Source organism: Peromyscus eremicus, chromosome 19, assembly GCF_949786415.1.
Source record: "Peromyscus eremicus chromosome 19, PerEre_H2_v1, whole genome shotgun sequence".
NCBI classification, from domain to species: domain Eukaryota; kingdom Metazoa; phylum Chordata; class Mammalia; order Rodentia; family Cricetidae; genus Peromyscus; species Peromyscus eremicus.
Window position 1 is genome coordinate 27,071,343 of NC_081435.1, and position 26,722 is coordinate 27,098,064.

General features: G+C 49.5%; 1 protein-coding gene across 1 annotated transcript; it reads right to left on the reverse strand.

Moving 5' to 3' along the window:
• Positions 1-1,738: 1,738 nt before the first annotated feature.
• Positions 1,739-26,470, reverse strand: Arap3 (ArfGAP with RhoGAP domain, ankyrin repeat and PH domain 3). The gene is made up of 32 exons (XM_059246210.1): positions 25,953-26,470; positions 25,786-25,847; positions 25,572-25,683; positions 21,453-21,647; positions 21,256-21,325; positions 20,906-21,026; positions 20,606-20,790; positions 20,412-20,518; positions 19,733-19,932; positions 19,539-19,624; positions 19,225-19,407; positions 18,928-19,063; positions 18,173-18,289; positions 17,601-17,748; positions 17,399-17,501; positions 15,023-15,242; positions 14,334-14,397; positions 13,961-14,124; positions 11,036-11,248; positions 10,297-10,402; positions 8,476-8,623; positions 8,143-8,211; positions 6,840-6,914; positions 6,635-6,749; positions 5,272-5,400; positions 5,058-5,191; positions 4,756-4,838; positions 4,624-4,659; positions 3,851-3,914; positions 3,587-3,724; positions 3,337-3,375; positions 1,739-2,882 (listed from the first exon to the last, which is right to left on the reverse strand). The coding sequence occupies exons 1-32, from the start codon at positions 26,468-26,470 to the stop codon at positions 2,409-2,411; spliced, it is 4,614 nt and encodes a 1,537-aa protein (XP_059102193.1). The 3' UTR covers positions 1,739-2,408.
• Positions 26,471-26,722: the final 252 nt, after the last annotated feature.

The following is a 26,722-nucleotide window of genomic DNA, read 5'->3' on the forward strand; positions in this document are numbered from 1 at the left end:
ATACAAGTTCTATTGCAGAACACACATGGGGGCTGGGGGTAACATTCCTAGTGATCTATTTTCCTCAAATTCCAAGACCACCACCCCACTCCAAGACTTAATTATCAGTTTTCCTGTCTAACATCCAGCCTCCTTGCTTCCAGCTGTTCCTACAGTGGCCAGTGACTCAAAGGAGAGTTAGGATAACATCCTTTTATGCTTAAAATGTAATTGCTTCCAAGGAAAATCCAAATGCCTAAAATCCAAATAGAATACAGGCTACAAGGATATGAGAATTGGGCCCCTGCAAAAGCATTCTCCTCTTGTCATTCTTGAAAGGACAGAGGCAAGGCACCACTCTGTCACCCACAGCAACCTGAGGAGTTTCCCTAGACTTTGTTTGTTTGTTTGTTTTTGTTTTTTTGAGACAGGGTGAAGCTTTGTGTGTAGCTTTGGCTGCCCTGGAACTGGCTTTGTAGACCAGGCTGGCCTCAAACTCAGCAATCAACCTGCCTCTGACTCCAAAGTGCTGGGATTAAAAGGCGTGTCCCCTAGACTTTTAAGAGATCTCAACTCAGTCCAAACTCTAATCTGTGGCTTTGATACTGAAAGGCATTTCAAGACTAGCTGGTATCATGAAGCAGAATTGGAAATTTTATTAAAGATATTTTAATATAGGTCAAAGCACAAGAGTGAAGAGAAAAATCCAATCAGAAGAAAGTAACACACATCCAAGTAGGAGAGGTGGTGGTATGTGTTCCCGAGGGAACCCAGGGGAAGGTATGTTTGTACCTGTGTGTGGGAATGGGCACCTTGAGGGAGAGCAAGCAATTAATTTGTCTTAGCACTAGCCATGTATATTCTTTTGGTGCTTCTCAGATTACATCTTTTTGTTTGTTTGTTTCCAGACAGGGTTTCTCTGTGTAGCCCTGGCTGTCCTGCAACTTACTTTGTAGACCAGACTGACCTCGAACTCACAGAGATCCACCTACCTCTGCCTCCCAAGTGCTAGGATTAGAGGTGTGCACCACCATGCCCAGCTCTCAGATTACATCTTAAAGGCTTGCTAAGAGGTCTTTTTTTTTTCTTTTCCTTCTATCTCTTTTGATAAGAGAGATACAGGTTACAGACGGAATTCTTATACAGTGAAGCCAAAAGCCACGGGAGTTGCATAAGGGGTTGATTACATATTCTACACTTGTCGATGGATTTCTAATGAAATTCCTAGAAAATTACAGGTTTATAGCTGGGAAGGGAGAAAGGCCTCAAGCAATTAATTGTACTGGAACTCTTGCTGTGTTACTAGCAAAGGCTTTAGCCAGAAGCTCTGATGAAGGGCTTCTCTCTGCTGTGTCAAGTCCTCCAAATTTTCCCGATTTTTTTTTTTTTTTAATGTTTTTTGAAACGGTATGTAGCCTTGTAACCTTGGCCAGCCTGGAACTCACTCTGTAAATCAGGCTGTCTTTTGAGCTCTGATCCACCTGTGCTCAGGAGTGCTGGGATTAAAGGTGGGCCTCTCCTACTCCCCAGTCTCGGCTCCAGCTGCTGTCCTCCTGCCACGGGGCCAAGCAAGGCCTCTCCCACTGCACTGCTCAGGTTTCATGCCTGCTGCCTGCTCCTTGCACTCCTCTGTCTCTGCTCCTCAGAGGCTTTCACTCCCATCCACCCCGCATAAAGGCCAATCACACTCACTCTCAAGCTCTCACGTAGTTTAGTTTCTTTGAAGTACTAAACTCATGTGTGTGTGTTTTCTGTTTCCTTTCTTCAGGCTCCGTGAGAGCAAGGATCCTGTTTGTTTTGTTCATATTGTATCACTGGACTTGGCACCATTAAGTGCTCAGTACATATTTGTTGAATGAATGAATGTTGTTGAAAAATGAGCCTTTTGGTTCCAAAGTTTATTAATAGAGACCCATTCTTTTTTGGCTCCCCTTTGCCCCTGCTCTCAGCCTCCATCAATCACCCCACTGTAGGGCCTGAGGGTAGTTCTAGTCCATGGAAAGTGGAATAAGATAATTTTGGACCTCATGCATATCTCTGACTTCCAAACTTACACTTTTGTTTAATGCAGTACAATCATCCTTATTCCCCAAACCTCTCGCTGAACCACTCTATCAAATATATAAAACAGGAGCTGCCCTTATTGAGGAAAGATATTAAGGCTTATAGCTCAGAAGCATAGTTTTCTCTTTGCTCCTCTCCTTATTTTAGCGACTCCATAGGCCAGACAAATGGGCTGGGCCCAGAAAGGGGCCACAATCTTCCCTGAAACACACAGTCTCCAGGGCTCTCAGTCCAGTGCTCCTTCCATGGTACCATACTGGATTCCAGAGTCATCCATCTAGGGCAGAAGAAGCTCCCAGTGGTGTCTGCCATGGTGAGAGCCTGGCTTCTTTGGTTACCTGCCTCCTCAACTGCTGGCCCTAGCGTCATGTGAGGGGCTGGCTGGAGGGTGGGTTGGAAGTGCTGGGAGTTTGGGTGGGTAAACCAGGCGCCTGTGTTGGAAGGCTGGGGGTTTGGGGGCTAGTGGGCTGGGAAGGGCTTTCTGGACATGCAGCAGGCTCTCCCTTCCTCAGAATGAGGTTGTTGAGCTCCTGGAGCAGCTGTTCCTCCAGGGACCCCCGTGCCTGAGGACTGCTCTTTGAAGGGGGGCCTGAAGAAGAGTCGGGTATCCTCTCCTCCTGGCCTGACACACTTGCTTTGGAGAGGGGGGGTTGATCAAAGGGCCTGTGGCTGGCAAGGGGTGTCTCTGACTTGGCTGCCCACTCCCATGTGGAAGAGAAGTGGGTCGTGTCCTTGGTAAGCTCAGGGAAGGCCCCGACCTCCTCATACACTGGCTCTTCATACACAGGCTCCCCCAGCTCATCCTGCTCCTCCACAGACCCCTGGGATGACTTCATTGGCTGGATGGGAATGGGAGAGCAGAGGAGGGACACAATGTTAGAGTCACGGTATTAGTAACCCTTGATCAAGTTCTTCCTTGAGTCAGACACTACAAAATACTTGGCATATATGATGTCACAACAACCCCATGCAAGTGGGTCACACTGCAGGAGAGTGAGATGCAGAGGGGTTAAGTTGCCCTGGAACACACAGTGAGGAAATGGTAGTTGCTGAGGCTTGAATTCAGATCTATCTGGCTCCAGGATGCATTCACTTCAACCCTTTTTCTTCTGCTTCTCAGATTCATAATTACCTTCTCCTTTCTGCATCATATCACCCCCCCCACACTGTCCTCCTCTATTACACACACTGATGGCCTGCATCAGAACAGACATGGAGCGCGCCAGGGCGGAGGCAGCACAGGACACAGGCAGGGGCTGGCGGACACAAAGCTAGAGCGAGCACGATACTCACAAAGAACATGGACAAGGTCCTCCGGTTGTGTAGCCGCCGCTGGACACAGGTAGAGTGGGGGCGAGGGGAGGGAGAGACAGAGACAAAGTGAGACAACAGAGGTGGTGGCAGGAAGGGAGGGGCACAAAGGTCGTGGTGAGTGGGTGGGCATCGGGCACGCCACACCACAGGCAAGCCGTTTCCTCCTGCACCATGACAAAGGTAAGAGCAGGGATCAGATGTTTAGGACGTGCTGGGGGGAGGGTCTCACCAGGGTCTGGTTGGCAGAGAGAAGTGTGGCTCCACTGTCATCCCCTCGGATGGGCAGCAAGGGCATAGTGCCAAACTTCTGACGAGCCAGGTCAGAGGAGGAGCGGCGACGTAAAACCACCGACTGCTGGTCATCATGCTGAGGAGACAGTGAGGTGTTGGCGCTAGTAGACCTGGGAGGCACTGGTGGCGGTGGTGTGTGGGGGGGGGGGGGTTACGACTGGTCCCCAGAGGGACCAGAAGCCCAGCTCTTCCTTCTCCTCACCTGCGCCTTAAGAATGCTTGTGGTCCAGTCCCACATCTCGTCCTCGTCAGTGCAGGACAGACAGCTGTGGGTGAACAGAGGGATTCAGGAAACGCAAGGAGTCCTAGCACTAAGCGTGGAGGGGTGGAGAAGGGGACGGTGGAGGAAAGAGGACAGGGCAGGGCTAGGGAGAGAGCGCAGTTGGTATACAGTGCTGGCCACGCAAGCACAGGGACCGGAGTCGGATCCCCAGCACCCGTGTCAAAAAGGGGGGGCAGTCAGAGAGATGGCTCCGTTCAGAGTGGTTAAGAGCACTTGCTGCTCTTCCAGAGGACCTGGTTGCAACTCCAAGCCCCCATGTGGTGGCTCATAACCATCTGTAATCCCAGTTCCAGGAGGTCTGATGCCCTCCTCTGGCCTCAGTGGACCCCAGACTTGCCCATGGTGCACAGATATAAATTCCAGCAAAATGACACCTACATAGGCATTTTCTTGATTAAAAAGAAAAGAAAAAAAAAAAAAACTGATGCTGGGATGGTGGCTAGTGCCAGTTATCCCTGCAGAGTTGGAGACAGGCAGCTCTGTGAGGCTCACGGCCAACCAGCCTAGCCAAACTGGCAAGCCCCAGGTCTTAGTGACACTTGAATGACACTGAAGTTGACCTCTGATCTCCGCACACATGAATGGATGCACTCACGCGCGCGCGCACACACACACACACACACACACGCGCACACACGCACACACATGCACGCACGCACAGAGAAGAAGCTAGCAAGTTAGGAGGTACTCACAGGTGCATCTTATCCAGTATCAAAGTGAAGCCCCACCTGAAAGGCAAAGGGGGGCAGTGATATAGGGTAACCAAGAGCCAGAGAGGTAATGGCAAGAAAGCTCTAGGTCAGGGCTAGGGGGGAAACACTCACGGTGTTGGAGGTTTTAACTTCTTGCGGATTCCCAGGTAGACCTTGGCACCTTCCAGAGACCACTCCCGTTCTGGCTTAGAGCTCTGAGAACATGAACAGAGGTGGTAGGATTGAGAGGCGCAAGAACACTGTGGTTAGGAAGTGTCATGGATGCATTGGGACATGTGATCATGGAGTCCGAAAGGTCAAGGTCAGGGAAACAATGAGATTGGTGAGGATATGGGCTGCGGAGTCAGGGGTTGGTACCCTCCTGCTGCCTGACTGGCCACCAGCATCCCATCCCTCTAGTCCCGGAACATCACCTTCTTCTCCTTGAGCAGCAGCAGGCAGCGGCCACGCACCAAAAAGAACCTCTCCTGGAAGCGGCTTCCCAACAATCGAGGTGGCTCCTCACGACACCGTAGCAGCCCCACCCGTGGGCTCTCACGCCGGACTCCTGGGCACAGAAGAGCAATGCTGGGTGGAGGCTCCTGGGAGAGAGGCCTGAGGAATGCTGGGCTGAGGGAAGAGGCTCACCTGTGAAAAGGCAGCCAGCGTGCGCCATGGAGACTTTTCTGAGGAGCAGAGAGGCTGAGCAGGGCTCTGGAAGCTGGCACCATTGAAGGGCCTGCTCTAGGACCTTTTCTTTGGGGTGCAGTGGCCTCTCTGGAGGGAAATGTTGAGGCAGGTGGTAATCACAAAAACTAGACAAAGCCTGGAGCCCCCACCTCATCTCCCACTAGTTATTTAATTCATTCATCCACCTATTTAAGCACAGATATTTATTTTAACCCTGATGCTATGCCAGGTACCACGCTGTCCCCAGGATACAATGGTGTGAATGATACATATATAACCCGCTTTCTTGAAGCTACCGCCTAATGAAGGAGCCAACAGTAAACTGGTAATCAGTCAAACAAAGCAGAGACCAGTAATGACTCAAAAAAATTTAAAGATACATTTTTAATTTGTGTGTGTGTGTGTGTGTGTGTGTGTGTGTGTGTGTGTGTGTGTTTTCCTGGAAGCTAGAATTACAGGCAGTTGTAAGCTACCCAGCGTAGGTACTTAGAACCAACTTCTGGTCCTCTGTGGCACTCTCAACCACTGAGCCATTTGTCCAGCCCCAATAATCGCTTTGAAATAACAATATTTAAGAGACACACAGAGAAACAAAGGGACAAAGAAAAGCAGATGAGCAAGTGAGGTAGTCGAGTCGGGCAAGGCCTGTTAGAAGTTGCATTTGTAGACGAGGCCCATCCATCCATTTGAAGATTAAGCAAAGCAAACTGTACCTAAGATCATGGATGATCTTTTTCATTTATATTTGTTTGATTTGGGTTTGGGATGTTTCTTTGTTTCTAGACTGAAATGCCTGTGGGAAACAGAGCTGTCAAGTAGGCAACTGGATATGTAAGTCTATAGTGCAGAGGAGAGGTCTGAACCAGAGATGAAAAATTGGGCTGTCAACCTGGCATGGTGGTGTGTACCTGTCATCCCAGCACTCGGGAGAAAGAAGCAGGAGAATTTCCATAAGTTAAGGCCAGCTTGATCTACGTAGTGAGTTTCCAGCCCACTGGAATTAATTTAGGTGTCAGTTCATGGTATTTAAAGCCATGGGGAGGAATGTAGGAAGAAAGGAAGAAAGGGCCCAGAGGATGGGTTCCTGGCCCTTCTAACACGTCAATCAGGTCAAAGGGGGGGAAAGGAGCCTCCTTTGAGATAGAGGGGGAACCTTTGATGAAGCTGAGAGAAGAAGATTGAGAAAAGGAGTCCATCCACTGTGTTAACACCCTCTCATGTGATGAGTGGACTAGTTAAACGGTCACCACATTTGGTAACAGAGAAGTCATCGATGACCATGGTCATGTGTCCGCACACACAAATATGTGACCATACTCACCAAGCTCTCCGTGTTCAAGAATTTCAAATGTCACCCACAAGTCTGTCCCTGACGTGGTCCCTCGCATCTCCAGAACCTGGTTAGTCAGCTCCTCAGCAGTCAGGGTTGGGGACACCTAGCATGCAGACAAGAGAACCCATGCTGATTAGGCCGTTGCGCCTGCCCCCCTCCCTTCTCCCTTCTCTTCCAATCCCTAGAGACTGACCTTTAGGGTGACACAATTGTCTGGGAGCTGCTGTTCTATATAGACCTCCATGATGAGGTCTCCAGCCTGGGACAACTGATGGGGGATAAAGGAGGACACAGAGGTTACAGAAATACCAAGATGGAAGAATGCCCTCCCTCCCAACATGCCTTGGGCCCTTGAGTAGAACTCCAGGATTGGGGGAATCCATGTTAGCCTCTTATGGTGCCACCTCAGGCAGTGTGGATACAGTGGCTTCAAGAAGAGGTCTGCAGTTAAGACTACTTACGTTCCTCCTCCGCCACTCACCTACCATTACCTTGAAGAAGCGACTTAAGAGCCTCAATTCTTTATTTGGAAAAAAAAAATGAGACTCTCTACTTGATAGAGTCGTGTGTTGCTAAAATGAGATCAGCAATGCCTGAAACATGGGATGTCCTCAGCAGTACTTGCTATTATATTTTATATAATATTCTTCCTACCCTACCCCATATCCCCCCAGGTCTCACACTGGCCTTGAACTCTCAGACAGATCTTCATACAGACCCAGGCTGGCTTTGCTTGCTATGTAACTAAGAATGACCTTAAACTTGAGATCTTCCTGCTTTTACCTTCTGAACGCTGGGATTACAGGCATGTGCCACCACCATGCCAGGTTTTTTTGTATGGTGCTGGGGATCCAACTGAGGTCTTCATGCATGCTAGGCAAGCACGTGATCTGAGCTACATTTCCATCCCTGGCCTGCAGAGATCTACATGGCTGAACTCAATCTTCCTACCTCCACAACCTAAGTGCTAGGATGACAGGCATGGGCTTCCACACCTGCCTTTCCTGAGATCTCCTGCATTTAGAAGTGGGGTGCTGGGGATGTGTTTCAGTGAGAGAATGCTTGCCTAGGCTATGTGAGGCCCTTGGTTTAATAGTATCATAGAGAAAGTGAGGTACGGAAGAATCTTCATGGCAGAAATGGAGCAAACACATTGCCCAAAGCATTTCCCTCCTGGGGATTCCCCTGTCTACCAAAGAGCCGATGAGGGTCAACGTGTGAGAGACGGGCTGAAAAGAAGCCTCCTTTAGTGAAAAAAAAAAAAAAAAAAGGCTCATTTTCTTTCTTTCTTTTTTCCCACCCGAGACAGGGTTTCTCTGTGTAGTTTTGGTGCATGTCTGTAGACCAGGCTGGCCTCAAACTCACAGAGATCCACCTGCCTCTGCCTCCTGAGTGCTGGGATCAAAGGCGTGCGCCACCACCAGGCGGCAGAAGGCTCATTTTCTATGGTGATATCCCTCCCGCCCCACTCAGCAGTCTAAGGCAGAGCAAGTTACCTGTACATCCTTCCAGGTGGTGATGAGACTAACCTCCAAGTCAATCTGGGCTGCCTGGTCAGAGTCAATCTGCCAAAGGGACCAAAAGTTATTTCAGGGGCTGCTAGGAAAGGAGGGAGGTGGGGTACATATCAGGGTCAAAGGAGAACGGGGTGAGAGCGTCAGAAGCCTGAAAGGATGTTGGGGTTGACGTAGTGGGAAGAAGGAAGCCCAGGACTCTGGGAGGAGGTTGCCCATGCAGGGATAGGCAAGGGCTTTTGGGATGAGGGTCCAGACTCTGAGTCCACAGGGGTGGGGCAGAGGGGTTGCATGGCAGGGTTAGGAAAGCCTTACATCAAAGACGGAGATGTAGCCGTCGATGAGCTCCTGCAGTACCCGCACCTCATGCTCCCCCCGCCCATCCGTCTGGAACACACTAGGTGCAAACAGCAGGGCCAGGTTTCGTGTGCACATCTGGTTTAGAGCTGCACACTTCTGCACCCTGGAGAGAGAGAGAGGCACCAGAGTCCAGCCCATGCTCAACACTTCACCAACACATCCATTAATTTGGCAGACACTTACTGGCCCTCTGCTGTATACCAGGGTCTAGGCTAAGTGCTGGGGACACATCCGTGAATAAGACAGCATTGGCCTCGAGGAGCTTTGACTCTCTCAGGGACATAGTTAGGGTATGGGTGATCATTACTAGAGCAGGTATCCACAGTTTTTATGTAAAGAGCAGAAATAAATATTTTAGGCCCTCAGGTCATACACTCTCTGTTATAACTTCTCATTTCAGCTGCTGTACTGCAAAAGAAGTTATGGAACACATCAATGAATGGGTGGGGCCTTTATGCCTTATAGAGTTGTATTTGGAAACCCAGGCAAGGGACTGGATTTGCTAATGATCCTGTAGTCAGCAAGCCTGACTATAATATTGTGTGGCCGATGCAGCATAGCCAGGGATTCACCCCACTTCACAAAGCCTTTCCTCCTGACAGGCTGGTAAAGGTGGGGCTGCATCATCATAATCTTTATTTCTTAGAGCCAATTCCTTACCTGGCCTAGACTAATAAACATAATAATTATGATGACTTCTCATCATTTCTGAAGTTTATGACAGGCCATGTGTTAGACTAAGAATTTCACATGGGTTATTTCATTTCACTTTCCTATAACCTATCAGGTAGAAACTTCGCTACTTCATCTTCCTCTTAAAAACAAGCAAAGTGAGGCTCAGAGAACAGATAGCTAACTATGGTGGTTTGAAAGAAAACTGCCCCCATAGGGAGTGGCACTGTTAGGAGCTGTAGCCTTAGTTGGAGGAAGTGTGTCACTGTGGAGGCGATTTCGAGATCTCATATATGCTCAAGCCATGCCCAGTGAGGCAGACCACTTCCTGTTGCCTCTGAGTCAAGATGTAAGAACTCTCAGCTACCTCTCCAGCACCATGTCTGCCTGCATACTGCTTTGCTTCCCACCATGATGATAATGGACTAAACCTCTGAACTGTAAGCGAGCCACCAAAATTAAATTTTTTTTCCTTTATAAGAGTTGCTGTAAGCCGGGCAGTGGTGGCGCACGCCTTTAATCTCAGCACTCGGGAGGCAGAGCCAGGCAGATCTCTGTGAGTTCGAGGCCAGCCTGGACTACCAAGTGAGTCCCAGGAAAGGCGCAAAGCTACACAGAGAAACCCTGTCTCGAAAAACCAAAAAAAAAAAAAAAAAAAAAAGAGTTGCTGTAAGCCAGGCAGTGGTGGCACATGCCTTTAATCCTAGCACTCAGGAGGCAAAGGCAGGTGATCTCTGTGAGTTCGAAGCCAGCCTGGTTTACAGAGAGAGATCCAGGACAGGAACCAAAACTACACAGAGAAACCCTGTCTCGAAAAAAACAAAAAAAAAAACGAACAAAAAAAAAAAAAAAAAAAGAGTTGCCGTGGTCATGGAGTCATTTCACTACAACAGGAACCCTAAAACACTAACCTAAAGTCACATGGCTAGAATGGGAGAGCCTGATTAAAACCTAAGTCTACTTAGTCCCTAAATCCATTCTCTGAATCTTTATGAACCTTCATGTAACAGCTATTCGTGAAATTGATGAATGAATGAAATTGTGGCATTGGTTTGAACTGATGAAGAATCAGGAAAGGAAGCTAGAGGGCCTGACCATACTGACCGGTAGAGATGCCCAATGAGGGTGGCCAGCGTTCGGCGGTTGACTCGAGGCAGGCAGCCAATCACTTCTTTGTATTTCTCCAGGCGCTGATTCTTCTGGGGAAGCTCTAGGGATAGAGGAAAGGAGAGTTGGAGCGAACCAGGAAGGGAGAATGGAGGCTGAGGGCAGAGATCTGAGAAGCAAACCCAGGGTGGCTGTATCTCTTTCTGCCTCCTTCCTCACTGTGTTAGTTAGTTTTTGTCAACTTGACACAAACTGGAGTCACCAGGGAAGAGGAAACCTCAGCTGAGGAACTGTCTCCATCAGATTGGCCTGTGGGCATGTCTGTGGGGGTATTTTTTTGATTAATGATTGATGTGGCAGGGCCACGTGCACTATGGGTGGTGCCACCCACGAGCAGGTCTAAGAAAGAAGGCTGAGCAAGTCATGTGAAGCAAGCCAGTGATAAGTTTTCCTCCATGGTTCCTGCTTGAGTTCCTGCCCTGGCTTTTCTCAGAGAGGGATGGATTATGATATGAAAATGTTAAGACAAATAAACCCTTTCCTCTCCAAGTTGCTTTTGATCATGATGTTTATCACATCAATAGAAAGCAGACTAGGACATTTCCCCAAGCCAAGCATCTGGATGATCACCCAGGGTGGGGAATGTTGAGGAGGGGGCTCATTCTCCAGTTCCACAAGAGAGCTTTGTGGATGCTGAAGGAAGAAAATGGAGATCCCAGTTGAGTCTTGGAAGTACCTGCAGCCTCCCTCCAGCGAGGTAGTAACCTAGCAGAGGTCACGGGGTCGTCAAGCTCTCGAAAGAAGCGTTTCAGTGTGTCAGTAACGTCTTCTACAAAGTGTTCCCGTGGTCTGAGCTTCACTGACCGGGCATCCCGCCTAAATTCAGCCAAGAGGCGCAGGCTGCGGGCCCGAGCACCCCCTTTCCGATATACGCCTTCCAGTCGAAGCCCTGAAAACAGCCAGCAGTCCCTGTTCAATATTGCATGAGGACAGAACACCACCCACGGAGCAGCCCCTCTGTGATCATCCCCATGGAATGTGGCTGCTTGGTCTCAGCTATTTGCTAGACCAGTCTTGGTTCTCAGCTCCCTGATGGAAATTCCTTTCTTGACCTCACCGTCATGCATGTCATGTCCACACACTCTAAAATTAAGCATTCACCTGATCAACAAAATTTATTTGTAACCCTAACATCAGTAAAGTCATTGTTTAGTATCCATGGGGGATTGGATCTGGCAGCCTCCCCAACAAATGACAAAATCTATGGATGCTTAAGTTCCTCATATAAAGTGGTGTGTTTACATATAATCCTACGTAAATCATCTCTGGGTTACTTATAATACCTAATACGATGTAAAGAATGACAAAAGAAAACATATATATACTACAACTTTTTTCAAAATTTCTGTGTTTAGTTGGCTGAATATACAGATGTAGAAACTGTGGCTACAGAGGGCCATGTGTACCTCCGGTTAATTTGTAATACAGACAGAGTAAAGAAAAAGTCAGTTCTTTCTCTCACACACGTGCGCCTAGCTAAGGTCTCAGGTTATAAATAAATATCCTTTTTTTTTCTTTTTTGAGGAACTAGGGATATAAACCAGGGCCTCACACATACTAGGCAAATATTCTGACACTGAGCTGTGGCCCCAGCCACATCCCTTTTATGAAATATTTAGTCATGTGTTCCTTTTCTTTCTGTTGGTGATTTTGCTGTTTAAAATGCTCTCTCCAGAGTATGTAGAATGTTGAGACGCTGGTAATCTTGCAGAGTATGAGAATCCTGTGATGTGGCTTCCAGAGAACATTAAATAAGCTTCATTCAGATATAAGTTAGTGCTGATCTTGGCCTTGAATTGAGTGTCAATGAATCAATTATATATATTAAACTGCATATATATATGTGATATATATCTGCCTTTACATAACAAAACATGTCAGACAAGGTTTTTTTTATGGATTGGTTGGTAAAAATCTTGGGACAGAAGTTCAGAGGACTCTCATTCTGCCTCTCCCTTGGGACTGAGATTCAGTATTCAAGTAATTAAGTGTTTGCATTGGCTTTGGAGAACATAACTCCTTCAAATAATCAGAGCTGATGATGTTTGTTTTCCTAATACCCATCTTTCCCAGTAGTCTGTACGCCTTGTTCCCCAAGCTCCTCACTGACAGCCATACGGTAGCACCTGAACCAATACCTATCAAATGAGTGTGGCAATGCAGAGACCTTGGAGGAAAAGGTGCGTCTACTCCAGGGCCTTCTCTTGGGGTCTCAGACTGAATCCCTCCTAGGAATACTAGGGAAGCTAAAAAAAGGGGCGAGGAGATGGGTGAGTGGGAGATCACCGGGTGAGGGCGAGATCAACGGGTGAGGGCGAGATCAACGGGTGAGGTTACTGCCAAAGTGGGGAGAATGTCATCAGCCACTGACTATCCATTGTCCATGAATGGTAAAATACAACTCTTTGTATGATCATAAAGGTGTCTTTTTTTTTTTTCCCCTTCAATGTTGAGGATTAAAGCCAGGACTTCTTCTATGCCAGGTAAGAACCTTATCTATAATCAATACCTTCAGCCCTTTTGCATTTTTTGTCTTGAGATAAGCTCTCACTAAGTTGCTTATGCTGTCCTTGGACTTGTTTCATAACCTAACATCCTGAACTTAGAATCCTTCTGCCTCAAATTACTGAATAGTTGTAATTACAGGCCTGTACCAGCAGGTCTAGTTGTTTTGTTTGGTTCTTTGGTTGGTTTTGGTGCTGGAGATGGAACCCAGGACCTGTAACCTCCTTGGTTTCCTATGAATTTTTCTTTTTCAATACCCAGCCTCCTAAAAAGAGTTCACACGAATGTAAATGCATTGGGCCATACTCCACAAAGACCCAGTGTCCTGGGCACTCTCTTGTGGGAGCCCGTTTTCAGGTTCCTCGTGGCTTTACCTAGCAGGTCTTCATGGAGAGGATGATTGGACCACGGGCCTGAGTGCAGGTGTCTGAGATGGTCTGCACTTGGCTGTGCTGAGGGGAGGTCTTTTGCTCCACCCCTTGGCGCCTCTATAAATACCTTAGGGCAGAGACAGTCAGGGCCTGTTGGAATAGGTTCTAGGTCCTCTCAAGGCTATCCTGTATTTTCTATCTGTTTATCTCCACAATCTAAATCCTCCTATCTAATATTTCCTGATGCTCACACTCAAGAAAACTCTCGGGAACTGTGGGGTTGGTGGGTAAAATCCCCACACTCTCTCTCCTATAGAATCATTCTGTTCAGCCCTCCAGGGATTTTTGTACTGCCCAGCTTAGCTTTTGCCTCCGAGGTGCCTCCTCTCAGTCCACCATATCTCTCTCAATCCTTGCATTTCCTGGGTTCCTCTCACCCTCTATACCAGTGCCACCTCTGAGCAGGGACAGCCTGTCAGGCCCTGTGCTCATTGTGACACACACCATCTCGCTGTCCACTAGACTGGACAATGAGGACGGTTGGTTCCATTTTATAGATGAGGGAACTAAGGCAGAGAGAGTCACATGGCCAGCTGGTGACATGTTTCAGGTAATACACACACACACACACACACACACACACACACACACACACACACACACCCTGGCTTCTTCAGCCGCCCCCCCCCCTCCCACTGGCTCATTGTCCATCAGTGCCCACTCACCATGCTGGGTTACAAAACTGATACAGGCGTCCACAATGATAGGGATGTCTCCCCGGCTCATCTGCTGTTCCTGCAGCCCCGTGCCACCCCCTCCGGCAGCACCCCCAATGGCTGTGTTCCATGCTGCAAAGTCTAGCCGGCCTTCCCCCTGCAAATATAGGGTCCTGAGACCCAAGACGCCTGAGTTAGAGCCGGCTCCGGAGAACAGACAGAAGGTTATGAACACATAGAGCTGAATTCCCAGAGCGACCAGCAGGGGGCAACAACAGCAAGTCCAGATAGTTCCCTAAATGGGGAAGCAACTTTGAGGAAACAGGAAGAAAGGGGTGAGAGGGTGCTGGGTTCAAAGGGTCACAGATAAGTAGTACATTACCTTCCTGTCTCTACCAGGACCAAATGCTCCTTTTTGTCTGGAGTTTCAGCTGCAGAGACCACACCTATAGAAGAATCCTTGAACATTATCATCAACATCATTGCAGCCAGATTAGCAGCCTTACGACAATGCTTCACTAGTGAACGACACAGTATTACACCCTATACACTATATACAAGTACTCAGATGTTAAATAATTTGCCTAACACTGTTTGCTATAAAATGGCAAAGCCGAGCTAAAACCCAGGTCTCTTGTGCCCAGAGTCCTACTGCATTATTCTAGCATGTTCCTCTTTCAGAAGACAATAGTGAAGATGCGTAGTCCCTCATCCTGGTCCCCAACCAGCAAATAATACTTATTGAATACTTACAAGTTGCCTCCTGCCAGGTTCTGTGATAAAAGTTTTTATACATTTCTTTATTTGAACCTTGCTCTAGCCCTTGGAGGAAGGTCTTACTATTATTCATTTTAAGATTAGGAAACCAAGGCATGGAAGAGTTGAGTAACTCCTCCAATGCTACAAGCTAGGAATTGATGGGAATGAGGTCTAAATCTAGGTAGTTTGACTTCAGAACTTATATCTGAGCTATTACATTCTGTTCTTTCCCATGAGAATCCCCAAATAAAAAAGGTCCAGTCCCGCACGTGCCCATGGCCACCCTTTAGCCCCGCCCACACCCCTGCTCACTGATCTCCTGTAGACGTCTTAAGTGCACCATGTCCTCAGGGGCTGGGGGACCAGGGCCCGGCGCTGGACACAGGAAGAGGTGGTCACCACGAAGGAGGCCGAACCCTGACAGCCAGAGACCAGGGGCCGGGCTGGCGTGGGAGGGGGACCGTAGAAACAGGCGTCCCATCCGCAGCACCCCAGGGCCCAGCAGCTGGTGACAGCTGAGCGGGGAGAACCACTGAGGAGACAGAAAGTGGACACGGGTGGGAAGGGAAAGTAGTGAAAAGACAAGGGGTCGGGGAAGCAAATGAGAGCGAGAGACCGTGAAGGGACAGCAGAAGAACGGGAGGTGGGGGTGGGGTGGGGTAGGGAGTGGGGTGGGGAGAGAGCAAAGGAGAGGAACAGAAGACAGGGGAGAAATTCATTCAGTTTGCTCCAGCATATAGGAGACCCTGTGTGGCTGTCTTGCTCCCACCCCCACCCCCACCTTTTTTTTTTTTTTTTTTGGGGGGTTTTGGAGACAGGGTTTCTTTGTGAAGCAGCTCTGGCTGTCCGGCAACTCACTCTGTAGACCAGGCTGGCCTTGAACTCACAGAGATCTGCCTGCCTCTGCCTCCCGAGAGCTGGGATTAAAGGTGTGTGCTGCCACCGCCCAGCTTGTCTTGCTCTCTAAGTGAGGTGGGAGAGTATGAGTAGCCAGCATGCTCTACTGAAGAATCGCTGTGCTTTGGGCAACCCTCCCAGCAGGACACAACAGGGAGGGTTCATGGAACAGGGGATGTTCTGAGGCCCCACTCAAAGAATTCTGTTCCAGCTGCATGGGTAAAAATAATCTAGGGGGTGCTCTTGTTTTTTAAGGGTTCCAATCTGTCACCAACACTTTCATTAAAAAATAGTAAGAATTAATGGCTAGAAAATTAAAATGAAGAAACAAAGACAGGCTGGAGAGATGGCTCAGTGGTTTAGAGCACTTGTTACTCTTGCAGAGGACTGAGTTGCAATTCCTAGCACCCACAAAGTGACTTACAACCATCCTCAACTCCAGTGCCAGGGGATCTGATGCCCTATTCTGACCTCTGTGGGCACTGTGCATGCACACTGTATACATACAGGCCAAACAATATATATATATATATATATATATATGTAAAATACATATATATATATGTAAAAACTATTTTAAAAAAAGAAAGAAAAAGACATACGAACTCTTAACTTGGATAATTAGATTCAACAAATAAAATCATTCTGCCAAACTGCTATGAAGGATTCAAAATGCTTCCTCTCAAGTTGTGTGCATATCCTATCATGAAATGGAACAAATAATCAGGAGACACAGCATGGTGCGCAGAGCGTCAGCTGCAGCAGCGATGACCCGGGGAGGCCTCTGGACCTGCAAAGTCACTAGTGACATTCAGGGTAGCAGCTTAGGGGAGTCTAGGCAGAGGAAGGCAGCCGGAAGGGGTTAAGGAGGAGCACACAACTTTCTGAGAAGTTGTCAGGAGGGAAGGCAGGCACCGGGGTGAAAAGTTGAAGGTGAACAGAACTCAGGAGGGAAAAGCTGTTTTAGGTGGGAGAGATTGTCGTCATCAGCAGCATCACCACCACCATTATTTCAACGCCCACAGATAGAGGGCTTACTGTGTGTGGGCCTCACATGTCACTTAATCCACATCCCTAGGGGTGAATCTTCACACCCACTCTGCAGACACGGAAGAGCTCCTGGGGCTAAGTTGTAGGACTCAGATCTCAGGATGTCTGGCTCTGAGCCGAAACTTTTTACTTCCCAGGAAAGGAGGCTAAGACATAGAGACTGACTTGTTGAGGTATAGAGAAAGCAAGATTTATGAAAGTAGCTTATAGCTGGCCATGATGGTACATGCCTGATATTCCAGTGCTCAGGAGGCAGAAGCAGGAGGATTGCTTCAAGTCTAAAGCTAGTTCCATGCTAATCAAGGCTACATAGCAACACCCTGTTTCATTAAATTAAAAAAAAAAAAAAAAGGAGCTTTTGCCTGTTGGAAAACTTGGGGGCAGGAAGATGCTATCAAGAGTGAGGGGCAGCTGCCCTGTGGGAAGAGGGCAGAGCACAGGGAGGCTGGGTCATGAGCTCTAGAGACACGCACTTGGATTTTAGAACTGTGCTCTGTGACCTTGACCAAATGAATTCCTAGCCTCTAAGACTAGGTTTCTTTCCATAAAATATATCATTAAAAATACCTCTAAAGGTTGTTGTAAAAATTAAATGACATATTGAGTGGGCACTTCTTAAAACACAGGGCTTGGCACAGAATAAGCACTCAGCCAGCTTTGCCTGTTAGAAGAGAACAGGGTGGGAGGGAATGGAGATGGGGTCATCATGAGCTGTTGGAGAGGGGGGTCTTGCCTCCTCACCTTGCCCACTGCACTGATCCAGGCCTCCAGACTGTCTGCTCCGTCTGTGGCGAAGTGCTGGATTCTCCCCCCAGTGAGGATGAGTTCAAAGGAAAATGGAAACCTGCAGAGAGGATGAGGTCAGGAGGACATCAGGGGACAATGACGACGGTGTTGCCAGGCTGGGCACTGGTAAGAGCCAGGGTGGAGAGAGGAGCGTCACCTGTCAAGGTCACCTGGATCGGCAGGTGGGGGGCTTACACCCAGACATACAACATCCTGGGGCTGGAGAAGGCTGAGGGGTTCAGGGCTGCTCTCCGTTGCAAACATTTCCAGGGCAGCTCCCAACACACACCACAGGCGGGGAGGAGCTAAGTGGAAGAGAGATGGAGGAGCTGTCACCCTCCTTATTGTCACACGCCCCATTCCCACATACTCATTCACGTCAAGCCTTCTTCCTATGGCTGATACTACAGAATCTTCACAGTAACCCTCTCTAGTGTGTTTATACTTACGTATTGTTCTGCAGATGGGAAAACTGAGGCTGCCGTCTGTGCCGCATGTCTGAGTCACACAGTAGGAAGGAGCAGAGAGGATATTTGACCCCGATAGTCTGACCTCAGAGCAGAATCTCTTAACTATCATCTAGTGCTGTGACCTGACCCGGTCCCTCTCTCACCCCCAGCATCCCAGCCCACTCCAGGGCACTTTCCTATGCCAGCTCTGTCCTTCTGTCTCTCTGTCAGCACATTCACACCTAACCTGTCTCCTCCTATCCCCCTGGCTCCTGCTCACCATCCCGGCCTCTGCGAAGGGGTGGGGCTCCAGCCTTGTTGCTGATGGGACCACAGTATAGGAAACTTCTGTAAGTGGCAGGCACTACCACCTCATTGTATACTCCAGGGGAGGAGTCTGCAAGGCGAAGAAGTGATCAGGTGAGAACCGTGCAGGGATGGCATGACTCCCTTAGGGAAACGCATCCACTGGGACCAGACCATGAGACCCACCTCCACTAACAGCATGGCGTGCAGCCAGCCCAATGGGTCTGAGTCCCTCACTACCCAGACTGGAAGGGTGTGACACGGGGAAAGGACATAGAGAGGCCTCTACCCCAGTGTTTGCCTACTTCTCTCCCTGCCAGCCACCCTACCAGGCAGGCCGCTCTAGGTGGGCACTTCAGAGCATGGCCATCGTTCAAGTGTCTTGGCCTATCTGGCCTGACAAATGGAAGCCAAAAAAAAAAAAAGTCATTAAACCAACTACTTATTCAGACAATAAGAATGTCCCCAGGAAGATGAGACCTGCCTGGCAGGTTGATGCTGTCAAGATGGTAGCGTACTAACACCTGGGCACATTCTATGATTCGCAGTGACCTCAGGCTCTCAGCCGTCAACCCTTGACCTCAGGAAGTCTGAGGGGTTGGGAAACTGCCAAGCCTGCCGTTGTGATAGATAGGGGAATGAGGTAATGGGGCCCCTCCTCAAAGAAATAAGTCACAGGTTGGGTGTGAGAACTCCTAGGGAGAGAGAGGAGTTACTTGAGAGGATGACCTGATGGTTGAAGGTTAAGCAGGCTGCCATTGAGGGCTGAAGGGGACCAGGGCTCCTCTCCCTCAGAGGCTTCCACACAGAGGAGCTGCGTCATGTTCTTGAGCAGGTTGGGTCCCGCCATAGCTGCACACAGTGCCTACAGAGAAGGAAGAGTCTGTCAGCCTCATACACAGTCCAAGAGCTCCTCCAGGAACTGTGTCTCTCATCACCAAAAGCAGCCTTTATCACCCAGGTCTAGGCATCCCAATACGGTCGGTCGGCATCCCATCCTCCAGAACACCAACCCATCCCTCCTACCTGTAGAAGCTGGCTGTGATCCGGATGCTGAGGATGGGGCTTCCGGAAGAGACCCAGCTTGTACTTTCGGGAGATGAACTCTCCCCGAGGGCCAGGGGCTGCATCTGGATGCAGCCCTTCACCTGGAGGTAGCGCCCCTGCCCAGAAGCTGTTGGCACGATCGTTTCCCAGGACGATGAACAGCTACAGGGTGACAAGAGACGAGTGACCAGAACTCAAAAGTCTCCAAACAGCCTCGTCCCCAAGCTGGACCCAAAGTCTGCTTTTGGATGCTCCCTTCCACCCCGTCCCTCCTCTTCCCTCAGACCCCTCACCTGAACTATCTCATTACTCCAGACACTCGTGTCCAGCTTTAGGCTCTGCACCTTGGAGATCCCAGAGCCCAGGGCCCGGTGCTGACCTGTAAGCACGTAAAAGCCACGTGGCAGAGTACTCTGAGTCCTGGCCAAGTCCCCCCTGCCAGTCCCTCTCCTCCGGATTCCTGCTTGAGTTGAGGCCCGCCTCTCACCTGCACACTGCTTGCAGATGACCACCCCCAGGTTGACAGCAGCCCAATCCGGGCGGGAGGCCCCGCAGTCGGCACAATGTCGGTTTGCCCGGTTTGACCAGACCTTCTCAGCCACCTCGTAGTCAGACAGGGTCTCCGTTACTGCTTCTTGCAGAGCGGCCGCCCAGCTCTGTCGAGCCCCCCCAGACTCGGCTGTGAAGCTGAGGGGTGGACAGCCAGTCCATGGGCATGGACCTATGGGGCATCCTATCCCAGGCTATTCCTACAGGAGCTACTGGGGCCACTTTGGGGACAGAATTTATTATTTTTATTTAATTTTTGTCAGGGTCTCATCCATCCCAGGTTGGCCTCAAACTTAGTATATGGTCATGACTTTGATGATTAGATGACTTTGAACTTCTGATCCTCTGGCTCCGAGGGCTGGGATTAGAGGCATGCACTACCATGCCTGATTTATGCCGTGCTGGGGATCAAACTTGGGGTTTTGTGCATGCCAGGCAAGCAACTGAGCAGCATCCCCATCTTCCTTTCCTGACATCTTGACCTTGCTCACTGAACTCTCGTGACCTCATCATTTATACCCTCTGACATCCTTTGGAGGAGGCCTCCAGCCCTCTGCACCTTTGTGATCTCCCTTGCACACACCCTAGCCTCGCCTTCCACCAATCTAGGCCCCCACCTGAAGCAGCGATGGGGTGTGAGCAGATCGAAGCTTCGACTCTTGGTCTCTCGGACACTGCAGCCTTGCAGTTCAATGAAGCAGATCCCAATGCCCAGAGAGAAGGCCTAGCAGGGGCAGGGGTGCACAACACCGTTAGATTCCAGAATGGGCTAGCCAGGCTCATCAGCTCCCGCCCAGCCCTCTTTCTTTACCTGCTCACTCTTGTACAATGCCAACTCTCCAGGGGTCAAGGCAGCAAACACCTTGGCCTTGTGTCCACGCAACTCCAACATGCCAGTACGGAGGGGTCGTGGTGGGTGAGGGGGGCGGGGGTGGCCCAGGAGGCGCTGTTCCTTCAGGCAGGATTGCAGTGTGGAGCACCATATGTCACGCTGAGCTGGTGGGGGCGGAGGGGGTGGCGTCGCAGAGAATGGCGACAGGGAAGCAGGTCATTGGGATGTGTACTAACCTAGCCTCCCTCCTACCCTAACCCAGTGGGCTCCGGGCCTCACCCTCGCTCTCCGTGCGAAACACAAATACTCTCTGGCCAGTAATGACCTGGAATTTGTTGTCCTTGCTGCTTCGGGTCATCTCGATGGCTGTCAGAGGGATCACGCCTTTGGGGAAGGGGTCCTGGAGAGATCCGGGGGGACAGGAACGGAGCTACACGCACTGAACTTTCATGAGCTCAGCATTCGATCCACACGGTTACAGCTGCTGAGCCAGCCACCTCAGATGCCGACACTGAGCAGCTGTGGCCCATCCTTTCACCATGGACTTCCAGTCCTTCTAGTTCTCAGCCTCTCTCAGCCCTCTCTATCTTTCTCTCTCTGGTGTCCATAGAGCAGCTCCAGGCCCCTACCTTGTCACTGCCAAAGTACATCAGGTTCCTTCCGTTGAACTGCACGAAACGTCTCTGGAACACGTAATTTCTGAAGAGGGAAGAGGCCGAGATCAGTTCAGTGTTTGGGAACGCACACTGTGGGCAATCACCCGGCCTAGAACCTGCCCCCTACCTCTCATCCCTCCTCCTCTCCCTTCCCTTCCCAGCAGCCCTACCCCTGAGGCGAGAGCTTGTCCAGCCAGCCACTGAGCAGAGGCATGGGACGATCCGCCGTGGAGGAGAAGCTGGCATAGGGCGAAATGAGGTCATCACTGGTCTCTTCTGCACCCTGGGTGGGTAGCGAAAGGATGGGGTCCCCAGGTAGCTCGAGGCTGGCATAGCCAGGATCCTCCCGTGTTTCCAGATCCTGCCTGCTGAGCATGATGGGTGCAAGTGGAAGGGACACAAGTCAAGCAAGGTGCCCTCGACAATCTCTTGGTAAGTCCCCACCCCTACCCATAGCACCTACAGCATGCCTGGCAGGTGCGAGACCTGCTTTGTAAACAAATGGGGTAAAGAAGCTGGCAACCCGAAAGGTTGCCATGAAGCTTCCTCCTGAGTGTACTCGGAGGTTTTACTGGGAAATGTCAGTCTCTCTCCTCTGGAAATGGGAAAGACGTGCAAGTGCCACCCTGCCGTGGTTGTTCATAGCTAATCAACATACACGACTGTTGCTGTTGTTTCTCCAGAATGTTCTTGGCTTTCTCTCCCCCGAATTAGTTTCCATCACTGCTCACCGGCATGAAGCAATATGCCCAACTGGTCACCTGCTTTCATTCTTGTCCTCCCTCCCACAATCCCGTCCCTCAGAGCCACTAGTGCTCTTTGAAAAATGCAAATGAGATCATTGCATTCCTCTGCATGAAACCATTCAATAATGCCCCATTCATAGTTAGGATAAACTCAGATTTCTATGCATGGGCTGCAAGGATTTGCAAATGAAGCCCCTGACTTCATCGTATCCCACGCCGTCGCTCTTGCTTGCTAGAGTCCAGCCACACTCTCTCCACTCTCCAGGGCCTTTTCTTCTGCCTAGAACACATTCGCCATACTTTCCTGAGCTTTCTCTTATCCTCTTTGCTTATGCCATCTTCGTGCAAAGGATAGATTTCTCTACTTCTCCAGTGGTTCTTGGCCTCAGCAGTACAAAATTTGGGAAGCTTTAAACGAATATCAGTATATGGATATTATTGCAGACACTTAAAATTTCATCTCTGGGAGTTAGGCCCAGGCACCTGTAGTTTTCAAAGTTCCCAGGCTGTGGTACAACTAAGGTTTGTTTCCTATTGCACTAAGAAATTGAAGCAATCGAACAAGAACCCCACAGACTCACAGCACCACATCAATCCAATTTCACGCACGTACTCTGCCTACCTCCTGTGACTGTAATAAACACCTGTCTGAAGCCCGACTCCCTCCACGCACTTGATTCCACAACTCTCACCTACACAAAGACATCACTGTGGATTTTCTCATGCTCCTCTCCCCAAATTGTTCTTATTCACTCACAGACACATACAACATTCCGTATAAAAACTGTTTCCGGCACTCTGCTTCCATCTTTAGCGGTCACCCCAAATCTTTGTTCTTGGCAGAAAAGTGCGGTAATATGTCTGTCTTGTCTAATGCTCTCTATTTATTCTTCCTTTTTTTCTTGTTTGTTTGTTTGAGACAAGGTTTCTCTGTATAGCCCTGGTTGTCCTGGAACTCACTCTGTAGACCAGGCTGCCCTCAAACTCAGAGATCTGCCTGACTCTGCCTCCCGAGTGCTGGGATTAAAGGCATGCACCACCGCCAACGGCTTCTCTCTATTCTTTCATAATTGCACTGAGCTGGCTCTCACCTCTCCCACTCCTTGTCAAGAGTCCCCAGTGACCTCCATGATTCCAGAGGTCAAGTCTCAGCCCCAGCTTACTAAGCAGCAGCCCGCTCAGCAGCAGGCTGATCCTGCTCCCTCCTCCTTATGCCCTTCCTTTGGCTCCGATGACATCATCTTCTCCTAGCGTTCCTTCTCCTTCTCTGGCTATTTCAGTTCAGTCTGTTTCATGATTCTTCCTCTTCCCCAAACCTCTGGATGTAGGAAGGCATCGAGGCTCTGGACTGGGTCTCTTCTCCTCCACACTCCCTCTAAATGCTGACAGTTTCCATATTGAAATCTCTGGCTCAGATAAACCTCCCCCGCCCTAACGTGATAGGCAGATGTGGTCAGCAGCCTTACTTGTCACTACCTCTTGGATGTACTAGACACCTCAAATTTCATGTCTGAGGCAGAGTTCCTGGTCTATCTCCTCCCTCTTGCTTGATACACAGTCTTCCTGTCTCAGACCACAACTCCATGAACTTTTAGGTGCTCGGAACCTCATTATCCAATAGAAATCAACAAGGGCTACATATGTAATTTAGCAACTTTTTAAAAAAATGAAATGTTAGGATTGGAGAGAGATGAGAGATGGTTCAGCACAGTCAAGAGGATTGACTGCTCTTGCAGAGGACCCAGGCTTGATCCCCAGCACCCACATGATGGCTCACAACCATCCATAACACCAGTTCCAGGGGATCCAACACCCTCTTTCAGCCACTGCATGCAAATATACATGCAGCCAAGCACAGATGGACATGTAGCCAAAATACTCATACACATAAATAATTTCTAAAATGTTTAAAAAATAGTTACTTTTAGTAGTCTATATTTTATATAGCCCAATATATCCAAAACATAATATTTTAGTATGTAATCAATGTAAAAATCATTAAGATAGAGTCTAGAGAGATGGTTCAATGGATAAAGTTCTTGGTACATGAACATGACACCATGAGTTTGGATCCCCAGCACACATGAAAAGCCAGGCACCATGCTGGATGCCTGTAGCCCAGCAATGAGGATCAGAGGTAGGTGGATCCCCAGGGCTCAACTGCTGGCCAGCCTAGCCACTGAACTCCAGTTTCAGTGAGAGATCCATCTCAAAAAAAAAAAAAAAAAAAAGAGGTGGAAAACAACATAGACAACTGATGTCATCCTTTGGCCTCCACACATACATGCATGGGCAAGTGCACCTGTGCACACATTTATGCACACATATACACACACCCCACACACACACACTAAAAAATCACTAAGCTAGTTCTTTCTATACATGCTGTATTCATCTAGTACAATTTTTTTTGGCAGTAAGTTCTGGCAGATGTTTTACATTTCCAGCTCTTCTCGATGCAGGCCAGCATGTTTCACACGCTCGGCGATCACATGTGGTTAGTGGTTACTCTACAGGACAGCAGAGGCTCGCGATGAGACCCTCAACGTCAATTCTTGAGTGCTATTTTCCTCTTGTACACCACCGTAGTATGACACTTCACCCTCAAAATGCGGCCACTTCTCATCAACTCCACTCCCATCCCTGCACCCTGAGATCTCTCACCCAGATCGCTGCAGAAGACTCTTAACATGCTCTGCCACTTTTGCCTCCATAGCATTCCCAGCAAAGCCAACGGAGGGGTCCTGTCACAATCTGTGTCAAAACTCTCCAGTGGCTTCCCATGTCACTAAGTGTAAGAGTGACCACCCCTATAGGTCCTACCCTATATGCCCAAGTTTGAGGCTAGCCTGGTCTAAGAGTGAGTTCCAGGACAACCAGGGATACACAGAGAATCTCTGTCTTGAAAAACAAACAAACAAATAAGCAAACAAACAAAACCATTTATTAACTGTCTTCCTGTGAGAACAGGGTAATTCAGCTGCTGGAAGCACTTGCTGCTCTTCCAGGGAACTTGTGTTCAATCCCCGGTACCCACAGGGTGGCTCATAGCTGTCTATAATTCCAGTCTCAGGGGATCTAACACCCTTTTCTGGTCTCCAAGGGTACCAGGCATGCTCATGCTATGTAAACATTAATGCAGGCAAAACACCCATACACATTAAATAAAAATGCATCTTAACAAAAAAAAGATACTTTTTTTAAAAAGGGATTTCTGCACATACCGATCTCCTTAAGTGTCTTTATCTGGCATGTAACAGTGCTCAGTATTTGCTGAATGGGAGCAGTACTTTGGAATTTTAATTAGGTATCTATTTGCTTACGCACTTCTCTTGTGGTCTGTCTGCCCCATTGATTCACAAGCTGCCCGGGAGCAGAAACAAGTCGGTTGTATATGCCCTGCACCTTTAGTGATGGATTGCTTGCCACCGAGGGCATGCTCAATGCACATTTGAGGAGTAACTGGACACACGGCCACCACGGCTAACTCAGCTGCTCCTTAGGTTTCCTTGTCTTCCCATCGCTGTCCCTCTGAGTACTCACCTGTGTTCAGCCCTGTCCTGACAGACACCTCTGCCATCTCTCCTGTCAAGGGCTCCTGGGACCCCCACAGGCTGGACCCCGTAGTACAGGCAACCAGGATCCATGATGTGCACTGTCAGGATGAGGAGAGGAGTAGTGAAAAGGAAGAGGGAATGAAGTCAGAACGAAGTCTGAGATGCAGCGGGGCACAATTCCTCCCTAGCAACCTGCCTACCTGTGCCTTTTGTGGGCCTGAAGGCAGGGGTTGGGGCAGTTGCCTGGGAACCGTCTGGAGTCCTGGAAAGAGATTCGGTTGGTTATTAAGGGAAAAGAACGGTCCTCATGCCCTGTTGAACTCTTCCTCTCCACAGAACCAAATCCCTGGATAGCAAACCAACTCACACGTCCTGAGCTGCCTGGGCCCCGCCTCTTACGTCCAAGCCGAAGTAGATGGCATTGGGCATCATCTCCATGGTATTCGGGACTGAAGGCTGTTCAGAGGAGGAAGGAAAGAGAGGAGAGGGCCTCTGGCTGCTCCCTGAGTCCCTGGATACTTCTGGATCCCAGAAGGTTGGGCTCGGTCCAGGCCTCTGGGCAGTGGCGGGGCCAGTGAGCCCAAACACTGTCCTGGGCTTGGGCACAGGCTTGGGGGGTTGGTCATCAGGGGCTGGGCTGGGAGATAGCTCCATGGTACTATCCACTTGGGAATCCAGGGAACCCTCAGAACCCGCCTGCAACAGGCGCAGGATGCGTTTCCGGTGTCCCGTAGCACTGATGCCCAAATGCCTCAGCTCCTCGTGGCCCAGGCGTTGGACTGCACCAGCTGTAGCTAGGCCATGCCGCCGGAAAGTGTCTGCATACTGCTCCAGATGCACCGCAGCCAGCCACACAGAGATGTCCAGGTCCTGAGGGGCAGCCATGGGCTCTCAGGCCATTGCTGGGGGGAGGTGCAGGGTGAAGGGAGGGCTCAGGCTGAGATTCCCCCCTCCCCACCCCATAGTCTGAGGCCTGGATGGGGGTGCCAGCCTCCAGTCTTCTTTCAAAGAAGTACGCCCGAAGGCTGTGGTCTGGGGATAGAGCCATCCCAGAACATAAGAACGGGCTCTCTCCTTACAGGAAGGGAGGAAACTAAGGCCCATTCTCCCAGCAAGTCGTGTTAGTGTTGGTCCCCA